Source organism: Dermacentor andersoni, chromosome 1 (genome assembly GCF_023375885.2).
Source record: "Dermacentor andersoni chromosome 1, qqDerAnde1_hic_scaffold, whole genome shotgun sequence".
NCBI lineage: Eukaryota > Metazoa > Arthropoda > Arachnida > Ixodida > Ixodidae > Dermacentor > Dermacentor andersoni.
Window position 1 is genome coordinate 277,291,709 of NC_092814.1, and position 21,102 is coordinate 277,312,810.

Sequence of the window (21,102 nt, forward strand, 5' to 3'; positions counted from 1 at the left end):
CACCTCGCCGCTTCCAAGAGCGGCCTTCGCCAAGAGGAGAAAGGGTGAGGTAATTTTTGAGGTAACACGGGCAATTTTTTAAACGGTTGATCACCTGAGTGTCGAACAAACGGCATTACAGCGGCCTATGACGAAGCGAGGTGGAGGCACAGCCGGGAATATGCATATGCGTGCAAAGTGCTTGCCGTTTTCATCCTGTTTTTCCACTCCGCTTTGTCACGGAACGCTGTACTACGGCTCTTTGTTCGGCGCTGTTTTGGTACGGTGAAATAACTGGCCGAAGGTACGCTTGCGCATTCAGTGCACGATATTTGCTATTCGTCCTACCACGCGGTGCCCGCAGGTCTATAGCTGTTCAGCATTCGTGTTCAAATCGCACATCAGGCGTTACGGTAATATTTTCATGCTCGCGTTAGAGTAGTTGAACTCGTCGTGTAAAAACTTCGTTCCGTAGATTTCGGAGTCACACCTTGCTGCCAGCAGCGAAATGCCGCAAAAACGAGCGTCGCCACAGCCGCGCCCGTGGCAAGGCGAACGGGCTCAAATAATGAAGTAACGTTGTGAGGTATTGAACTTGTCAGCGTTCGACGTGGTCTAGCCCAATACAGGCATCGCTGCTGGACAAAAAATGTTTTCTTGCCTTTAACTAGCTATGCATCACGCATGGCAAAATTATTATTTGAAAGTAAATATAATACATTACTCATTACTTTCTTATCACGCTCATTGATTTGAATTACATTACCAATTACCGCTTTCAAAAAAGTAATGGTATTACTTTACGATTGCTTCCAAAAAGTTTTCATGCACACAAGAAGCAAAAAGCAAAGTATAAAGGGACGCCAACCTTTCTTCAAGGTAACATACACTTGCCAACATTTCATGCCCTCCCCCCCATGTGCCTCCACGACACCTTACGACACTACCAACGTTCTGGCGCCGTACACAGCTTACTGGTGCATATTTAACGCAATTAATAAATTACTTTAGCCATGAAATTACAGACACCAAATAATTCACATTACTAAATCACTAGACAACTAATCCATCACATAAATTACTGAAAAAGTATTTCGATTACTTTAAGTAATCCAACTGTTGTCATGTTTGCTGATATGCATGATATGCTGAAATTCATGACATCCATGCCTTGCACTCTTTCAGATTCTAGCAGAGCACCTTGAGAACCGAGCCCCTGATGAACCTGTCCCACTACCATCACCAATCGAAGAGTTTGAAGCAGCCAGTGTGACAGAGGCAGATAATGTTGAAGAGTTTGAAGTAGCCAAAAGCGGAACTTATGTTTGCGATCGTGTATCAACACGCAAAAAACCACGGAACTTTAGACAAGCAGCGGCAAGGTGCATGACATCGCGGAATTGCACCTGTGTTTACAATCTAATGAGATGTTAGTAATTCGGCATTCTTCCAGCAGCAAGTTCCCAGTGACACTTTAGCGCGTTCTCCCGTCATTGGAACATGCAGCTACATGAAAAGACATATTCACCAGCTAAGATTTCCAACGCGCGAGAAGGTGCACACATTGCTGTCGCTGTTGGCACACTCAACATCGTCGTTGCCCCTGTCGTCGCCATCGTTTTCTGTATCGACTGTCGGTTCGAACATGTACGGCGAAAATACAAGCTCTCCGAGACAGCGAGAACGTTCCATGATGCTTACAACTCAGCTGTGAAACCAGAACAGAACAGCGGGCTACGCTTTGAAACGGCGGCGCCGACCAGCGATCTCCGTGAATGACGTCAAAGCGGTCCCGACCAATCACGGGCAACAGCGGCGTTCGCGCGATGCCCTGAGGCGCTGGTGCGCGTTTTCTTGCAAAAAACAGTCGCTTGCGTTTGGTTCCGCCCTTTTTAAACGAGATATTCGTGTTCATTGGACTCAAAACTGTAGAATGCCGCAGGGAACTCATTTTTTTCGAAAAGTGTTTCAGCTTCCCTTTAATAACTGCGCGGTCTGGGCCGCCTCCACCTGGACGAAATTGTCAACTTTCGCCTGCAGTGCTACCCGCCTCTCCTGCTCCTCCCTCAGGTCTGCCTTAAGCTCTTCGAACTTAGCCGCCCAATTCCCTTCCAGTTTTTGGACGGCTTCCCTGACACCCTCGCACGACCTGCACGTGAAGCTAGACCCCTCCGCGTCTGCTAAATTCTGGAATTTAGTCTCGTCGAGGAAGCACCATCGCAGGCACTCGTCGCACTGCACTTGCTCCCCGTCCCCCGCGGCCTTCACATTCTTCGATTTCATCGCTAGGCCTACGTCCCTAGGCCCAACGAGCAAGTTCGCCAAATCACTCAAGCAAAGCCGACCTCAACCGCTATCCCAAACAAAAATAAAGAATTATCACTCCCTACCCCATGTAAGAATCCGAAGAGCTATAGCTGAAAGAATTAAATAAGCCTATCAAATAGGTCCCTCCTACCACGTAGGCCTAACGGGGGAGCCGCCAGACCTAGACAAAGCCGGTACGTTTACTACTCTTACCAAGGATTCAAAATTTGCGCCCCTACTCCATGCAAAAGAAAACACTTCAAAACACTAGCTAATAAAGATAAAAGAGTACTTAGCTACGAACGAAGTCGCTGAAGCCTCGATCGCAGTAGCGTCCGCGAGCGATCCTCTCCGCGGTTGATTTTTCGCCCTCAGTGGCGGTCTTTAGAACTTATCGGGCGGCGGCGGCGCGCGCCACCTAGCCTTGAATGGTACTTTATGCATGCATACCTATGTATTTACTTCTTTACTTTTGCGTTGATATTATCCACCAATCAGATAGCCTCCGTTTAGTTATTTCTACCTGTTCAAAATCTATTTTACTTTCACTGTCTTTAAAACCCAAAGCTTTGAAACCCCGTTACATTCAACTGCAGGGTGAAGTTGTTTACAAGCAAGTATCAGGTGTTCAGCCGTTTCCTCCTCCTCTCCACACGCCCCGCACAACAAATCTATCTCCTGGTATCCGGCTCGGTACGTTTTAGTCCGCAGTACACCTGTCCTGGCCTCAAACAACAATGAGTTTCCCTTAGAGTTATCGTAAATATTTTCTTTGGCTATTTCTTGCTTAAACGTCCTGTATGTCTCTAATGCTGATTTGGTTTGCATCTCTTTTCCACATACCCCTCTCTGTCTCCTTAACCTTTTTCTTGACGGATGATTCCTTACCTGTCCCCCCACTGCTGCCCAAGTATTTGCTTGACAATCTTCTAGTTCGCTTCCTCCACCTTGTGTCAACATTCCTCGTGGATAAGTAACTGAAAACGTTCCTAGCCCACCGCATTTCCCCCATTTTTCTCAATCGCTCCTCAAATGCTACCTTGCTACTAGTCTCTCTGCCCTCGAAAGAAGACCATCCCAGATCCCCCTGCACCCCAAGATTTGGTGTCTTGTTCATGTGCTCCCAGAGCGAGCCTACCCACACCACGTTGCCTAGTTTCCAACTGTTGCCGGGTCTCTGCTCTTATACATAAAACTGCATTGGCAAAAGTCAGGCCTGGAACCATTACCCCCTTCCATATCCCTCGTACTGCCTCGTACCTATTGTAGTTCCACTGTGCCCTACTCTTCATAATCGCTGCACTTCTGCTACCTTTAGGCGTTACATATTTTTCGTACTCTGTCACATACTCAATGCCATTATTCATCCACACCCCAAGATACTTGTTTTTATCGACTATCTCCCATATCGCTGCGCAGTGGTGCCATCTATGGGCAGTCGGCATGCTGGCTTGGGCGAGCGCTCCGTCTTGCATGGCAGGTAGTTTCTGGTGTTTGTTCTCGCGCTCGTGCGGTCTATTTAGTATGACGTGGTGTCTTCTACGGGGTAAACGGTTCTGTGAGACGTACTGAAGTGGTTTAAGTCGGTATGGCCGGACTTTTTGCTGGCGTTGAGGCGGACTGAGCACGCAGCGCGATGTGTGCGCGCGTGTTTGAGCCTACAATCAGCCTCGGAGATCAAATGTGTATTTCTGAATGTTCCATTCACTAATGTTACCTTACTGTAGTAGTTTACGCTATTTCTAAGCTGCTGTTTAGGAGCAATGAAACATACGCGACGATCGTAACAGCGTGAGTACCGTTCTGCTATGATAGGAGCTGTGTTGTTATACTTTGACAAGTGCTGAAACTGTTAGCTGCATATTACATCGAGTGACTACTTGGTTCGGTGGATGATGCTTCCACCCATGAATAAAATTGTTTTGATAAGTAATAACCTTACAGTGTGAATTAAGCTTGTCCAGCAAAGCGACCGTTTACGAACTGCGCGAGCGTCCTAAGCAGTGGTAGGTGCTACATTACAAATATCTTTGTTCTATATAGCGCATGATCCAAGCATACGGCATCAACATTTATAGATCTATAAACCCTGTGCGGCGTGACTATGCGAGGTGGTATGTTTTCTTTTCCGAGAAAGAGGATGATAACCGCATTCTTTTTCGGTTATCATTCCGTTCGCGCGTCCCTGAAGACAACAGACCCCGCAGTTGCCGAAGAAGCGGCCGTGGCCCTCGCACTCGCACAGCCGAGCGTGGACACCGTAGTAACCGACTCAAAGACAGCCTACAGAAGCTTCCGCAGGAGGGTAATCTCCTCCGCGGCCCGAGCCATTCTAGCCAAGCACAAGCCTCCGGGAAGAGCCATAGAGCTCGTGTGGGTCCCGGCTCACTCGCAGGTAGCAGGCAACACCATCGCCGACTACCATGCCCGAGAAATGTCAATCCGGGCCGAGCACGAGCCGGAAGAGCTACCGCACCCGGTTACCAGCTTTCGGGACATTACCCGGATGTGCCGAGAGGAAAGGTGCAGACTGCCAGAACCGCACCCCAAACTCACCAGGCAACAGCAGACGATCCTGTGTCGAGCGCAGGCGGGATCGCTTGCGCATCCCGTACTCATGAACCGCATGTACCCTGCGGAATACGATATCCTCTGTCCTTTTTGCAGAAGAGAAAAGGGCACCCTGCCTCACGTCTTGGCAGAGTGCACAGAACTTAAGACCCCGCCCCTCCTCCCCTTCCCACCAACACCCCCAATCCCCAACCCCTTGAGCGATGGGAGACCTTGTTATCCAGCCCCACCCTACCGATTCAGCTCGCACTGACGGACAGGGGCCAGGAGCTGCTGGAAACATATGGGTCCCGTAACTAGGGAACCACCCCGTCTGGTGCCTGCGTGCACCACCGATTTATTTCGGGCCCAGCAAATGTTGCTACATCATCATCATCTACGACACACTCACATGTATTAAGGAAATTTCGTCCTCAAAAATAACCATCGCATTCTTTTTAGGTGATCCCTCTCAAATATATGGCTTTACGGGGCAAAAAGGCAATGCCGACACACATAGCATATATATGTATCATGCTGTTTCACCAACCGCAGTGATCGCTGTGTTGAGCAGCGCCATCGGCCTCATGTATATATAGGGGCTTTAGCCTCATGCAGGAAGGCTAGCGTAGACAGATAGTGATTTCAAGTCTACTAGAGACTTTAAATGCGTGAGGACGATGCCGGTGTTTCACAAATATTTGATAGCGCCTGCCGCTTAGATGTTCCGTGGTTGCCTTAAGTTGGCCGTTCACGAGCATGCGCTCTATATATTCTATAATTTAGTCCCTACGACAAGCGATCAAATAGTGAGCAGATTTATCATTTCATGCTGATAATAGAGAGACGCTGGTTCTCTTCGTTGAATGAAAACCGATGTACGCAAAATAGTTCACAACACATACACACACCGCGGCTGATAATGCGCGTCACATGTTTGCGCCCCAAGAGATATATTTCCGCGTATTGTAGTTACCGATGCACCGAAAGGCTTCCCTGACGACCTTATATGAATGGACATTGCGTAAATTTCACAAAGTACGATCTAAAACAACTCGAAATCGTTCCGCAGCACGCGACAGCAATACTTTCAAGCAGTGCCGCGCCGGATCGCACAAGCCAGAGAGGAGGAAAGGCTCGCCGCATGCCCTTTCCTCCTGGCCCGATGAAAAGGTCTATATACAGGGTGTCCCAGTTAACTTTTGCCAGAGTTTAAAAATGTGCAAATATCACGTAGCTGGACAGAACGAAGGTAATGTATGCCGTCGCTTGGAGATGCTCAGATTACTTTTTTCATTCTACCTAACTACATAATTAGTCCTAATTAATCAATGAACTTCTCAAATTATATAATTAGATGAAAAGTGGCAGTGAGAAAATTGTAGAGCGACATGAAAAACTCCCGATACAGCTTTCTGTTCCTCAATACGTGCTAAGGAATTTTTCCGAGCGTGAAAGAAGCCCGTGAATACACGCAAAGTGCCTCGAGCGGCCAGTCGCGCGGCTGTTTTGCTGACCGACTCCAAGTTTGGCCCCGTGTACCGCAAAGGGATGTGCCGTTGCTTGTCAAAGTGATGGCTTAATTGCTCAAAGGCATTAATTATTTACTTCATCAATCTCAAAGTTCCCTGCAATATCGCTAAGATACCCTTTATCCCTTCCGTCCAAAAGTGCGGCTCCTAAATTCCCCGAAAAAGGGAACATTTCCTGCACGGAGCATCCCTGGACTCGCAACGCATGCGTGATTAGGAGCATCGCCAGCGGCGTCGCAGGCGTCGCACCTCGATGGTGCACGAGATGAGACCCAAGGAAAACCATCGGCCGTCTGTATAGCTTCGAAGTTTAGCGTTCGTTCCGCTCACACCAGTGCATGCACCAGGGTTGTGGTATGCACGCTGTTGAGCAGCAGTGCTATAGTGTTTGTGCGGACAACGCTGATGCCAACAGTGGGAGGCAGAACGCTTCACTGGCTCCGCCGTCGAGTCGATCGAGCGGAAAGCGACGCTGCGTCCAGTAGCCGAACGCACTGCGCATCTATCGCGACTCTGAAGACCCCCGAACCCTCCACGTGCAGGCCGCGCGTGCCCTGTCGACACTTTGACAGCACAGCGGCATGAACGTGCCTCGAGTGTCCGCATCATTTGTATCGCATTGAAACATGTTTTGTTAGAAATTTACTCCAGGGCGCGAATTTTCACCTGCCGGATGCTACTGATGCCCTGAAAAGCACGCCGCTTTCTTATGGGTAGCGGTCTGATGAAGGCTTGCAAGAGAGCTGGAATCAAAGCAGGAAGTAGAACCAGTTTTTCGAAACGCATCTTCTGTTCGCCTTGGGAAAAGGCTGAAGCTATTTGTGTATGAATAAACAGGTGAGTCTGTCGACTCACCAAATGACACGTAGACAATATGAGGCGTTGGTCTGGGACGAAGCTTAAGTGATTAAAAAAGAAAGAAAAGGCCACCTCTGCTCCACAATGACGCAAGACATATTAGTGGGTCTTGCGATGCTATAAAGAATAAAAACACTGCCTCTGCTCCACAATGTGGCAATACAGTTTGTGGCCCTTGGTGACATGCTATGCATAAAAGAGATTAATATAGAGCATATACTTTTCTGAGTTATTTGAAAAGAGCCTTGCTCAAATGCTTGCAAAATTCCATTTCTACAATCTTGCTAGTTCCTTATCCGAACCCTAAGGTATAGTGTTGTTCCCTTTTACATATGGCACATAATATTCACGCAGTGGAAACAGTATGCAATGGCTTTGTTCTCGCTAACTTTAGTAAAGCAAGCTTTGAGGCAACCACTTCATATCATCCTTGCTTGAAGCTTGCAACGTGTGTATTGATTTGTTTAGGGCCATATTTTTTTTACAGTTATTTATCTTTGTGCTGCATTTCGATGTTTTCTATTAATGTTTCTGATGTATATATAGCATATTATACCCAGTTTCGTATGTGCCCCAGATTTTTAGATATTCTTACTCTTGCCGGTCACCTGTACCATTATTCTGTAATAACTGTAAATGCTTTCTTTGCATTGGGTATGAGATTCTATTTTTCGTTATTTACTTCCTTTGAATGGCTGATTGTTTTTGGAGTAATTAAACTGACCCCCAGAGACATGTGTGCTATTATTATTATTATTATTATTATTATTATTTTTACAATTGCGAATGCCTCATAAAGTGACAGCAAAATTTTTCAGTATGATACACACAAATTTGGGGCCAGAGTGGAGTGAGGCGCAATATAATTCGACTTTGTCAGTAGCAGCCAATACACTTTGGTCTCGCCAGCCGGGAACCAGGAAAAGTACAGTCCGCCGCCCAAGGCAGCAAGCGCGCTCCCTTACGTACTGACCAGTGGCGTAGCCAGAAATTTCGTTCGGGGGGGGGGGGGGGGGGGGGGCTCAAGTTGCAGCTCGGCCTCCTCCGTATGAGGAAGCATTAGCTCGAGTGCTCCTATCTACATACATGTAAAAGGAAAATTCGTTTTTCTCGGCAACCACTGCACCAAATTTGACGAGGTTTGTTGCATTTAAAAGAAAAACTCAACATCTAGTGATTGTTGGTTTGTAATTTTTGAATTAGGTTGTTAATCTTTTATTAAAAATTGGCAAAATCGAAAATTTTCAAAAAACGAAACTATCAAGTTTACAACTCTCTAACTCAACAACGAAAAGGGGTAATACAATTCTGTAAATTTCATCTAATAGTACATCTAAAGCGGGCAAAATTGATATGTTACACATGAATATAAAAAAAACAATAATATGGCAATGCAGCTTTTGCAGAACCCTTGTACCCAACGTAACAAATTTACGTAACATGCAAAAAGACAAAGCGAATTTGTCCGTATGAATGATCTAATGGATGCCGTTTACAGAACCGCGATATCGGTTCTTGATGCAGAGCTATGAATTTGTAAACTTCTTGCTTCTATTTTTTTCAAACGGTCGTATATGTGAAAATCTTTTCACAAAATTCAGGCCCTAACTCGAAATTCCGCTTCCAACAGTCGCTAGAAATTAACTTTCTCTCTCAAATGCATCAAATTTGATTAAAATCTGTCCAGGGGTTATCTCGGAAAAATGTTTTTGCGTTTTTCATGTATTTGAATAGGCCGCGTCGGAGTTGGGTTCGAGCTAAAGCTTCCTCTTAAGAGGAACAGCTCGGGTGCTCATATCTAAATACATATAAAAGGGGAATTCCTTTTTCTCGGCAAACACTGCACCAAATTTGACGAGGTTTGTTGCATTTAAAAGAAAAACTTAAATTCTAGTGACGGCTGGTTTCGAGTCTTTCATTTAGGTTGTCAATGTTTTATTGAAAATTGGCCAAAGTCGCACATTTTTCGCAAACGAAACTATCAAGTTTAAAACTCTAACTCAACAATGAAAAATGATATCACAATTCTGTGAATAGCACCTAATAGTACATATACAGCGGACAAAATTGATTCGTTACACTTGAATGTCAAAAAAGATAAGTAATATGGAAACGCGGCTTTTGCAGAACACTTGTACACCACGTAACCAATTCATCTAACATACAAATTGACATACCAAATTTGTCCGCTTTGACTGTTATAATATATGCCGTTTACAGAGCCGCGATATCTGTTCTTGATGCAGAGCTATTAGTTTGTGAACGTCGTGCTGCTATTTTTTTTTTTCGAACTTTCGATTTTTTCAACCTATTTTAAACAAGATTCAGGCCCTAAATCAAAATTCCGCTTCCAAGAGACACTAGTATTTAACTTTCTCAAATGCAACAAATTTAATTAAAAGCGATCCAGGTCTCAGAAAAGTGTTTCTGCGTTTTTCGTTTATTTGAATAGGTCGCGTCGGAGTTGGGCCCGAGCTAAAGCTTCCTCTTAAACAATTTGTCAAGGGATCAAATACCTGAATAACTGCACTGCCACTGCAAAGATGCTGCAAACGAATTCTTAAACGCTACGCAATGTAAAAAAAAGTAAAATATGTATTTTTTCATAAAAGAATATACTCGTATGTGCCATGTGCCAAAAATTAAGCCCGAAATAACTGATATTAATGCTTCCATGTTTTTGTCTATTCAATAAGTAAAGAAAATATCACACGAACTATCGAACTATATCAGTTCGAAACCAGCAAGGCAGTGCATGTAGCTGATATGAAAAAAGTAAAGGCCATGAAATGAACAAGTTGAGGACAAATATGTTAATGAAACTGTCGTTCTAGAACCACGTGTTTACATTCTTGTACATATGCAACGACCAGTGAAAAATCTCAATGACGTTGTCATTTTTCCAATGTATTACGCAGAAGTAGCTGTCACCGGTCGAGTATCGTGAGTAATGGCACCGAAATTATAGTCGCAACAGAGTGCATGTATAAAAAGCAGGACTTCTGCAAAATATACGATGGCGAGCCAAATGAAAGTGAGCCAATGCGAATATACGACAAGCGTGGTACTTCATTTAAAAGTAGTCTCCATGAGCATTAGGCAATTGTCCCATTGACTAACGAGTCTCGTGATTCCCGTCTCACAAAACGTCTTGGGTTGCTGCTTCAAAAAGTCTGCAACCGACTCTTTCACGTCATCGTCCGACACGAATCTGGTTCCCTTTAGCTGTCTTTTCGGTTGGGCCATAATGTGGAAGTCGCAAGGCGACAGGTCTGAGCTGTATGGCAGATGCTGCAGCGTTTCCCACTTGAACTTTGCCAGTTTTGTATTAACCATATCAGCGACGTGGGGACGGCCATTGTCGAGGAGCAAGATGACCCCCTTCGTCAATTTCCCACGTTGTTTGTTCTTGATTGCGACGCGCAGCCGTCCCGGCGTTTCACAATGTCGGAAACAATTGACAGCCTCTCAAGATTTAGCAAATTCTATCAGTAATGGTCCCTGACGATCGAAAAAAAAAAGTCAACAACACTTTCCCGGCGGAAATGACGGCCTTTGCTCTCTTTGGGCGTGGTGAATTCGAATGTTTCCACTGTAAGATTTGCCGTCGTGTTTCAGGCTCGTAGTAGTGGCACCGTGATTCGTCCCCAATCACAATTTCAGACGAGAAGTCGTCACCGTCATTGTGTTGCAGGATCAGATGAGTCAAGGCAGCGCCGAACTGCTCCACCTTCTAGTGGTGGTTCAAAATCTTGGGCATCCATTGCGCACACAAGAGCCGATAATCGCGACGCTCATTAATCACGTGACTCCCGGTACGTGGGCCTTGGCGCGAAATCCAGCCTGAGTTCGCAATCTTCGCTGTGAAATGTCTTTTAGAGCGTGAAAAAGACATTCTAGACAAAATCCAGAATGATTTTCGGCGCCGGGGGTTGCTTTGGTTGGCGGTGCATAGACAGCACGAAAAAATTTCGGGGGGGGCTGAAGCCCCATAAGCCCCCCCCCCCCCCCCCCCCCTGGCTACGCCCCTGGTACTGACCTACGCCGACACGGGGACACGGGAGAGTTTTGCGTTAGGGGACGCAAGCCACCGCTGGGGGACGCAACTCCACTGTGGGCCCTTCCCGCTCTTTTGCGCTCGCTCTGGGTTCCTTTGTGCGTCCGGTGGTTCGCATCCCCCGACGCTTGGGTGCGGTTTGTGTTCCCTAACCTGAATCTTTCTAGTAAAGCCCCTCCATATACTACCACCGCCAAGCGTAAGTTGATGGAGGGGCTTTAGGTAACACCATCGCGCACTACCCACACACTGGTATCACCTTCAAACCAACTTCCTTCTCCTACCTTGCCGCTCTCAACTGTTTTTATACTGTACAGTGCACATCTGCCTGCAACTTGTGCGGCGAGTGGCAGAGGCTCGGGGAAGGAGCAGCATGTCTTCCTCGTTTCACTAGCCGAACTGCCTTCCATAATACAACTCTCTCCTTTCACTGGGCAGTGCGATGCGAAAGCGGTGGACTCTTCGCAGGCGTTGATGCCTGATTGGTGGTCTCTAAAATCCTTTTTTTCCCCTTACTTTGAGCACAGATTTGGAGAGCCACTTTTTACAAATGTCCGTGCAGATCTTCTTGCGTCTTCGACAGCGATATGCTTCCGTGCTGTTTGTCCAGACGCCGAGGGACAGCGACGGCGTTGCTTCGCTTACTCGTAATAGTGAATGCGAAAGCTCAACCTGATCGTATCGTGTACCCGTGTGGTACACCGTGATAAACACGCATATCCTTTTCCTGTAACATGGTCTCTTGTAGCCTACGTCTGAAAAGCCCGGGGCACGCTCTACATCTGCTCGCTTGGCAGATTCACGCTATTTTTCAGTTTCACACAAATTATCTGTGAATGGTTAGACCGTGTATTCTAGCCGCAGTTGTGAAAGTGCCCGGGGATCGGTGCAAGAAATACAGCATGCAAACTTACATCTTGTTGATCAAGAGGGAACATTCCGCCAGCAGTTAATGATTTCTTCGTAAAATTATACGTTTGGACAAGTTCATGCGGTACTCCTTTTTTTCTTTTTCTTTACGTTTGCTGAGAAAGAGGTAATTTGTTCAGAATACGTGTGTGCCCAGTGTGTGTTGCGTAGGAGGACCTGCACCACATGACTGCACAAGCAGCCGCTTCGCATACATATTCCAGAGCGGCTTCGACGCAGGCGCTGCCTGCATGAGTAGCTGGGCACGCTGAGTGAAACTGTAATTGGCGTTTAATTGACAGATTTTCAAGGGGGATGGGGAATGAGGTTTGTTGCGAACACTCAGTCAGCATGCGTAAGCAATGAAAATCTCTGTAGCCTCAAGATGATGTTGTTTATTAAGTGCGACAATATAGGAAGTTTGGCTACTGATGCGTCCGCTATCCTAAAATCGTAGCTTAGAAACAAATTTAAAAAGTTACTAACGAGTACATTATAAATAAAAAAATAAAAATAAATTATCGAAGACATTCACAATCGCACAGAGAGACACTCCCTAATTACACTCTATAAATACACAAATGTATTGATATAAACGGTAAACCTCTATACAAGCGGCTTGTGATAAGCGCAGTTACTCTGCTCATGATTAAATGAATCAGGGCAAAGCAGAGTGTACAAGAAATCTGTGGTGTGATAAAGTTGTCAGGATAATAAAATAAGTTAAGTAAGAAAAAGCGCACCAAAGCACACAAAATGTCAAATGGTACGACAAAGCCATCATGTCATTGTTGCGAGGCCTAATTTGCGTCACTTAGTAGCACTAATCACAAGGAACGAGTAGGATCACTGTCCACAAGGAAATCGCGATATAGCATCTCTTTGTTTATAGGGACAGGACCACGTATCGAGCAATTTTTTTTTGACAGGGACGTCTACATAAGGCGTCAACACGATCGCAAAGTGCCTCTTGATGTCGTTCGAATTGGGGACATTAATTCGAAGAGGACATGTTCTACAGAGACTCCTGGGGCTGCCACAGACGTAGTCTAAAGCGAGTCTTTTCCATATGCGACATAAGAAACGGGGTGTGTGCACCACATCGAGCCGTAAACGATACAAAAGTGTCTATAAAGCCCTTTCTAACTCAAAGTTTGATGAAAAGCGTAATAAAGGGTCAATGTTGTACATAAAAGATGATCTTGTTCGACCATCCATTTTGAACAGGGTTTCCGGGTACATAGAGCGTAGGGACCTCTTCCCACATAATATGGTTGGTTTTCGGCCCGGCCTATCGACGCATGGTTATGCTAATGCTGAAAAAGAAAATCTTTGATAGCGGCACCCGGGACGTGAGAGGGATTCTCGCCCTGGATCTCAGGCGTTCGACACAGTGTTACATCGATACATACTGCAGGCCACGCCCGGGATAGGCCTTGGAGTCAAATTACAGGCTTTTGTCAGGCTCTTTCTCATGAATAGAACCACTATTATTCAGGTGAGGCAGTTTCGGTCGAGCGTGCATTGATTGGGGGCTCGGGGTACCTCTCAGGGATCAGTAATTTCACCACTGTTCTTCAATGTAGTCATGAAGGGTCTTTCAGACAGGCTGGGCGACCTGCGGGGCATAGGTCACGCACTCTACGCAGAAAACATCACGATCTGGTGCCCAAGGGGCTCCCTAGAGGAAATGGAGCAAGCACTACAAGCGACCTTGGACGAGACGGAGGCTTACCTCACTTACACGGGTCTCAAGCTGTCTCCGATTAAGTCGGAGCTGTTACTTTACAGACCCGCAAGGCAGGGCGTTAGGGGTCTGACACCCTTCAACCAGCTACCCGGCCGTGGTATTATACGCGAATAACGGGCAGAAAATTCCTAGAGTCGATTCAGTTAAGACCTTAGGCCTGCTTATAGACGCCAGGGGCTGTAATGCCAGAACAATTACCCACGTTACAGCCAAGACGGAGAATCTGCTGCGGATAATCGCTGGGGTGTCCAACCGAAAGAAAGGGTTAGGTGAAGACAACCTCCTTCGGATGTACCACGCCCAGGCGGCACGTCAGGTCGGGCCAACGTTGGAAACATATTGGCACTTCCTGGCCCAATGACGGCCCAAGATTAACAGCGTGGTTCCAATATTGGCAGTGCCATTCTGAATCCTGGCCCAGTGATGGCCTAAGGTTAACAGCGTAGCGCGAATATTGGCTGTGCCATTCTGATAGAGATCCAACGTTGGCCCACAATACACAGTCAGTAAACAATATTGGCTGTGCCATTCTGATAGAGATCCAATGTTGGCCCACATTACACAGTGAGTAAACAATATTGGCACTGCCGTTCAACAAGGCGGGAATTATTGGACCGACTTTCGAACGGATTTGCCAATATGGGTTAATAGTTGGCTTTCATTGGAGGACATTGGCCCGTAATAAGCCAATTTTCCCATTGTCGGTTTTTAGTGCTCTACGACTTGCTGATATTGAACAACGTGTTTTGAAAACTAATGCACTGATCACAGGCACACTGCGCAGGAACCAGAAATATGCTCTCCCGTGTCAACTCCATGCATGGTACACCGCCATTTTTGTACTTCGCGTTCAGCGAAATGCGCCCCCTAAAGAGAAAAGCCAGTGCACCACGTAGCAAGCAGGGGAAGTCGCATAAAATTAGCCGCTGCTTTATTGATCGTGCATGGGAACATGAGCTTTCCATAAGAAGCAACGGTATTGCGAATTTGTCTGCGCATTGTATATTTTGCATGTGCGCTCCGCGGCTTTGGATGATCAGGATTTCGAGGGGAATCGATCATTACAGTGCCACAGAGTTGATGGAACCGTTTTATATTGCATCGAGATGGAGCGCATATGTATTAGTGAAACTTTTGCTTGTTTGTTTAGCATGCATGGCATGTTGCGGTGACATAATCATCATGCTCCTATTCCAATATATTTGTTTTTTTGTGCATGTTTAGTAAGCTCCTTGTATGAATGCCCCTGACAGAAAAAAAAAAATTATTGCACGTTTTGGCTTTTCCTTTTGTCTTTGCCTGTAGTTGGCACGGCGCATTCCGGATTTTTTTTTTCCGCCTAACTTTTCGTCCTTAAGCCCCCACTCGCCTCTCCTCCACACACCCACGTGAGCCTGTTCAAAGCTATGAGCCAAGCACTCAGGCAGCTATAAGCTGCTGTGTCGAATTGGCTGCTCACGGAATACGGGGAAAAGCAGTGGAGTCACTATTGTCCTCCTTGTCTCCCTCCGTCGCTGCCGCCGAAGGAACGCGGTCGGGCTAGGTCCAGTGGGGGAAAGTGGCGTTTACACCGTTTTCTTCATTCACCCTTTCCTTTCACTCTTTCCTTCTATGCATCGCTAGCACGCCGACTGGGTGCAACACCGCCTGAGTGCTTGCCGTCTTGTCCGTGTTTGTCAGCGCACTCCTATCGTGAAAAATGCTCGCTTGCGGTCGTCATTCCTACTGAGAAGCCTGCATCTTGAAATACACAGCAAAGTGGCCACGAATTTTCGTGAGTGTTAGAATTAATATAGGCGAAACAACAACCAGAAAAAAAGTCGGCGCTCGTGGCCACCGTCTTCGATGTGGGATGAACTCGGATACACATCGCATGGATCTTACAATGGTGAGTGCATTTGTTTTGCGCATGTTATAAGTTTTATAAGGAGCAATATCACCCAAGCAATATCACGCGGTATATATATTACTGAAACAGGCCTGGCTAATGTAGAGTGCCTGTAATTACATAGCTCTTTTTATTTGCAGCCTTTGAATAGTGCCCGGAGTAGAACCACGTGTAAATCTCTGTGAATTTCACCCAAATTCCAGGACTATGATTTTATCAAGCCACGCGCGCGGCCTGATCCTGCTAGTGATACCGAGGAACCACGCTTCTTCTCACTGTTCTAGGTCAAGCATCATTTCCAGCCGACAGTATTTCTTTCTTTTCGTATAATAAATGCCTCTTTTACTAGTGTTTCCTGACGGAACTTCTCGGTTTCCACATAAAAAATTTCGCACGAAGATCGCATTGTGTCTACACAGTCTGAAACTAAGCTTTTTGTGCTGTAGCAGGTTTTGCTGCAATTTTTCAATTATAAAGTGCTACGCTGACTAGGTGTGGGCTGTGAACAAGGCGGACGGATCCTGTGCATTTTATGTCTGTTCTAAATATTACGTTGCACCTTGTACAAGATATGCCATATATGTCGAAATATTAAGAAGTGTTACCTGACAAATCTCTTGCAAGAAAGTTTCTTGATTCACCCCTTCGAACTCTCTGATCAGACTTATAATATTGTTGCAGTATGGCGATTTTTCAAATGAAAACGCTGCCACATACATTTGTCATACCAACATCTCTGATAATGTTTCTTTTTATTTTACAGTACAAGCATTTCCTCCAAGTAATGGTGAAGTCGCTATGGGATAGGGTAGCAATATCAACGAAACCACGGCGTTATCGTGGTCCTCGTGGGGCCTGATCAGCCCGCCGAAATCCAAGCACTGACCAACCTGCCTACCGACGTCAGCTCCCTGCCCTGAAACCCCTGGCCAGCCCACCGTCCTCGGCACCTTGCCCAATTCCTATCCTGAGGGCAGTGCCTGTAAATAAACTGTTTGAAGATAACCGAGCGTCACCCATCTAGGTCCACGGAAAATGCCTGTTTGTGAAAATTTATTCGCAAATAAATTGTCATAAACGTCAATTTCAGTATTCTTTTATTATTATTTGCAAGCATATATGACTTCTGCTTCTTGACATCTTTTTGTCGAGCTTTCCTAGCTACTATTGAGGAAGACGGTAAGGGGACAATTGCTACAAAAAATGCCGCTAGCAAAATGTTTACGGTAAGAATGTGTGCGTGCTCTAAAGCCAGCATATCTAGAATATTCGTCATGCAAAGGGCATTGGCTCAAAGCTGGCATTAATAATGGCAACGATATGGCTCAACACTGGTCCTACGCTGGCAGCACGATGGCTGCTGCATTGGCATAACATTGGTCCAATCTTGGCTTTAACGCTGGTCCTACGATGGCTGCTGCATTGGCATAACATTGGTCCAATCTTGGCTTTAACGCTGGTCCTACGCTGGCAGCACAATGGCTGCTGCATTGGCATAACATTGGTCCAATCTTGGCTTTAACGCTGGGCCAACATTGGATTGGGTTGCACTTTGCCAATATGCCAACATTGGTCCAACATTGGTACCAATTTCTGCCAGCATTGGGCCATGGTTGGACCAATGCTGGTGTGCTGCCTGGGCGCGTTTCTCATGAGCCATATTAACTATGTGGCGTCAGCTCTAGTATGGGCCAAAACGGAAAAGACCAAGTTAAGTACCCTCATGCGCAAGAGCATCAAGAGAGTGCCAGGCTTGCCTATTGCCATGAGCTCCGACAGGCTAAATCAACTCGGGATGCACAATAGCACAGACGAGATTATAGAGGCGCAGGTCACTGCCCAGGTGGTTTGGCTATCGTCGACCAAAGCTGGCAGGCGAATTCTTGACGAGGTTGGCATGGCTCCTAGGATAATGGAGGACCGGCGCATGACACTGACACGGGAAACGAGGGCGACCTACCTGGTGAGGCCCTTCCCGCGAAACGTACATCCACAACATAACGAGGGTAGACGCGAAGCCCGTGCACGAGCCATCTTGAAGAAAGTTAGGGATGACAGTGACTCCGCGGTCTTAGTCGATGCGGTGCAGTACGGGAACAGAAGAATGTTCGCGTTGGCGGTTGTAGTCGGGCGAGGGGTGCTTCGCTCCTCCGCCTCGGTAAGAGCGGCCACCCCGAGTATAGCAGAGCAAATTGCGGTTGCGCTGGCCTTGTGTGACCCAGAGCGTTCCTACATTTACACCGACTCGAGAGACGCAATCAGAGCTTTCGAATCGGGTAACCTCGCTCGAGAGGCGGTCTCTATTCTAGAAAAAAGCCTTGCCCCGCTTCTCATTATATCACGTGGTTCTCCACACACATGGGGACGAACGTTCTCGAGGGCTTCCCAAACCTCAACGAGCTGGCCCACGACCGTGCGCGAGAACTCGCGCGCCGCGACGGTCTGGAGGCTCCGGAGGGGCAGGAAGGGACTCAGCAGAACGATCCACTTCTCGCATTTAATGAAATTGCTAAACATTACCAACTTGGTATGAGAGTTTATCCAGTTTATCCTGTGGACTCTAGTTGTCCCGACTGCAGTGAAACCTTTTGCTCTATGGCTCACATGCTCTGGCGATGTCCTGCGTTGCCTAACGACCTTCTCTCCAGCGAAGCCGAATGAGAGGTGGCCATCAGAAGCACGGTACTCCGAAAGCAAGCCCAGGCTATCCGGAGGGCCCAGGAAAGGGCGGAGCGTCACGGCGTTCTGTCCTCTACGCTGGCGCGGCCAGCGGCTACAATGGCCTCCCTTTAGGGGGTACCGACAGTAGCTCCTCAGGATAAAGTAAAGTTCGTTGTCTGTCTGTCTGTTCGCTCATCGAACCACATGGTCTTTGGTGATCTGCGTCTCAGTCCCTGAGTGCTCTTTTGGCGTCGGGTACAGCGAATGGTATAGGTGCGACTTCATTCAAATTATGCGCTGCAGCAGCCATTCCGTCCTCTACTTCACTTCATTTCCCGTTATTTCAATGTGGCTTGGGATCCATTGCAAATGGACCTCATGACCGGAATAAGAAGCAAGGGTCAATACATATATATATATATATATATATATATATATATATATATATATATATATATATATATATATATATATATATATATATATATATATATATATATATATATACATATATGTATGTATATATATATATATATACTTCCGTACACTTTAGTAGCAAAGCGAGAAGTTGTCACCAAGAAAATAGCATTGTAATAGTATCTCCGCAGGGATTCCTTGGAGTCCGAGTAGATTACCCAATTTTGATTGCGTGTACTTTCAGCTACAAATGCCACAGCTAGTAGAATGCCAAATAGTTATACTGGTGTAGATGGCGTTTTGTGACAGAGGTGGCAACTTTTCCTTACTTCACATGCTGGGATGTAAAATGGAGAAGCTGAACTGACATTTATCGTTGACATCTGGCCTTGTGAGGAGAAGCCTGAATTAGTGATCGCCTTCGCTTTGTATTTAAGATCAGGGTCTAAGTCAAGGACCTCCAGCCGACGTTTATGGGGGCTCCCGGCTTTCCGCCACTAGTATACCGATTGCCTCCTGCCCAATGAACATCTGACAATGCACCTGACATTGGCACCTGACAATGCGTTTCGGTACTGTGAAGAACATCAGTTAGTAAAAAGAATTGAATTGCTGACGTGCGGCACTAATGAATTTCCTTCTATTGTTTTCTGCAGGGGATATAGTGAAAAAATTGGTGCTTAATTCTTTTTGCAGCAGGATATGAGGGAGTTAATACAAAGTATATAGTGTTGTCAATTTGTTACTGCAGTAGGATGCGAATATTTTTTGTCACTATGGCGAAATTTTAGTTCAAAAGGTAATAGCATGGTTGTGTATAAAGTGCAACATCTTGCGAGAGCCTGTGTTTACACTTTTTGCAATCGCGCTTGATCAGAAAGACACCAACGGTTTCTGAGAGCCATAACAGTTGATTGGATCGTTTTCATTTTGCTCGTGTGAAAACTGCATATCGCAAATTACAGTCGTACTTTGCGCTTCATTGTAATTTCACTATACCATCACTGTTATTCTCAGAAGTTGGTCATGGCGCTAGATTTCAGTTTGTCTCGGCCGGCGTACAGCAGCAGCCGTGATGTCGTGATGGAAGCATAATCATGGATGAACACGCCGAGTGGACAGGTAGGACGGTGCGGCGTGTTTACTGCAAGACAAAACTATGGAATAAGTTTCGCACAGCAAAAACCAATGTCCCTGAGAGGGCGCATGATTCGAGGGGAAAAAAAAAGTTAATAAACGGCGACGTTACAGAATCACAGCCCAAACTACAGCGAAGCAGAGTTCGAGACAAAGAAGCTGCGGTATCCGGGATGCTCCTTAATTCCTGGACAAATAGGCTTTTGAAGTTTTCTTTTGCCGGTTCACCAACATCGACTTCACGTGACAATTCTAGAGAAATATAGAACGTATGACCGCTCGCGCCTTTTCCAACTGGATCGTGGTTGGGCTATTTTCGCTTCGCTCTCTTTCTTTCTCTCTCTCTCTTTCTGCAGCTCGTATACCTGCGGATTTATTAGAAATGAATTGTGCGAGTTGGTACAGATGCACGGCAGAAAACAGCGCAACTGCACAAGGACGAAGAAAGAACAGATACACAACAGCGCCTGTGTGTGTGCCTATCTTTTCTGTATTCTTTGTCCTTGGGAAGTTGCGCTGTTTTCCTTCACTACATGCAGAAGTCTCGCGCGCACCGCGGGACTTACTCGTCGGATGTGTGCCTGCAGGCCGTTGATCCCGTAGCATCTAAACACAAACCACAGCTTTAGGGAGCGGAATCGCCTGCCCAGAGGTATTGTCCAGTGCTGAAATGACAGCAGGGAAGATGTGAGATGCAGCATAATATTTTGACGGCACCAAGTTTTCGGGAGAACGAACTCTTACCCTGTAATCGGGAACTTTGCCGCCCTCGTTGTCATGCTTCAGATACAGCGGGTTCACCTTGAACGCTTCTTCGATGTCAGTTCTTTTTCTGAACCTGTCAAAACAACGTGTAGTGACTAGAAGTACAGGACTATTGTGTATTTTTGCTTCGCATAGTGACTACTGCGTAAATGCAGCGTTCAGCAGTAAGGTGGAAGCAAACAAGCGATTTTGTGCGTGCGTACTCATATACGCACGTTTGTTCCTGTGCGTGCACGCTTGTGTATATCACCAGTTCATACTAAATAACATGTTGTGTGTTGGATAAGTACGA

At 46.3% G+C, this 21,102-nt stretch overlaps 1 protein-coding gene across 2 annotated transcripts in view; it reads right to left on the reverse strand.

The window, feature by feature from the left end:
- The window catches only part of LOC126548185 (aromatic-L-amino-acid decarboxylase-like), a 93,132-nt gene that overhangs the window by 31,443 nt on the left and 40,587 nt on the right, over positions 1-21,102 (reverse strand). For both annotated transcript variants that reach the window (XM_055063174.2, XM_050196323.3), the window contains exons 10-11: positions 20,790-20,883; positions 20,612-20,710 (exon numbers count right to left, since the gene is read on the reverse strand). In XM_055063174.2, coding sequence (XP_054919149.1) covers positions 20,612-20,710; positions 20,790-20,883 — 193 coding nt within the window. The remainder of the gene's footprint in view (positions 1-20,611; positions 20,711-20,789; positions 20,884-21,102) is intronic.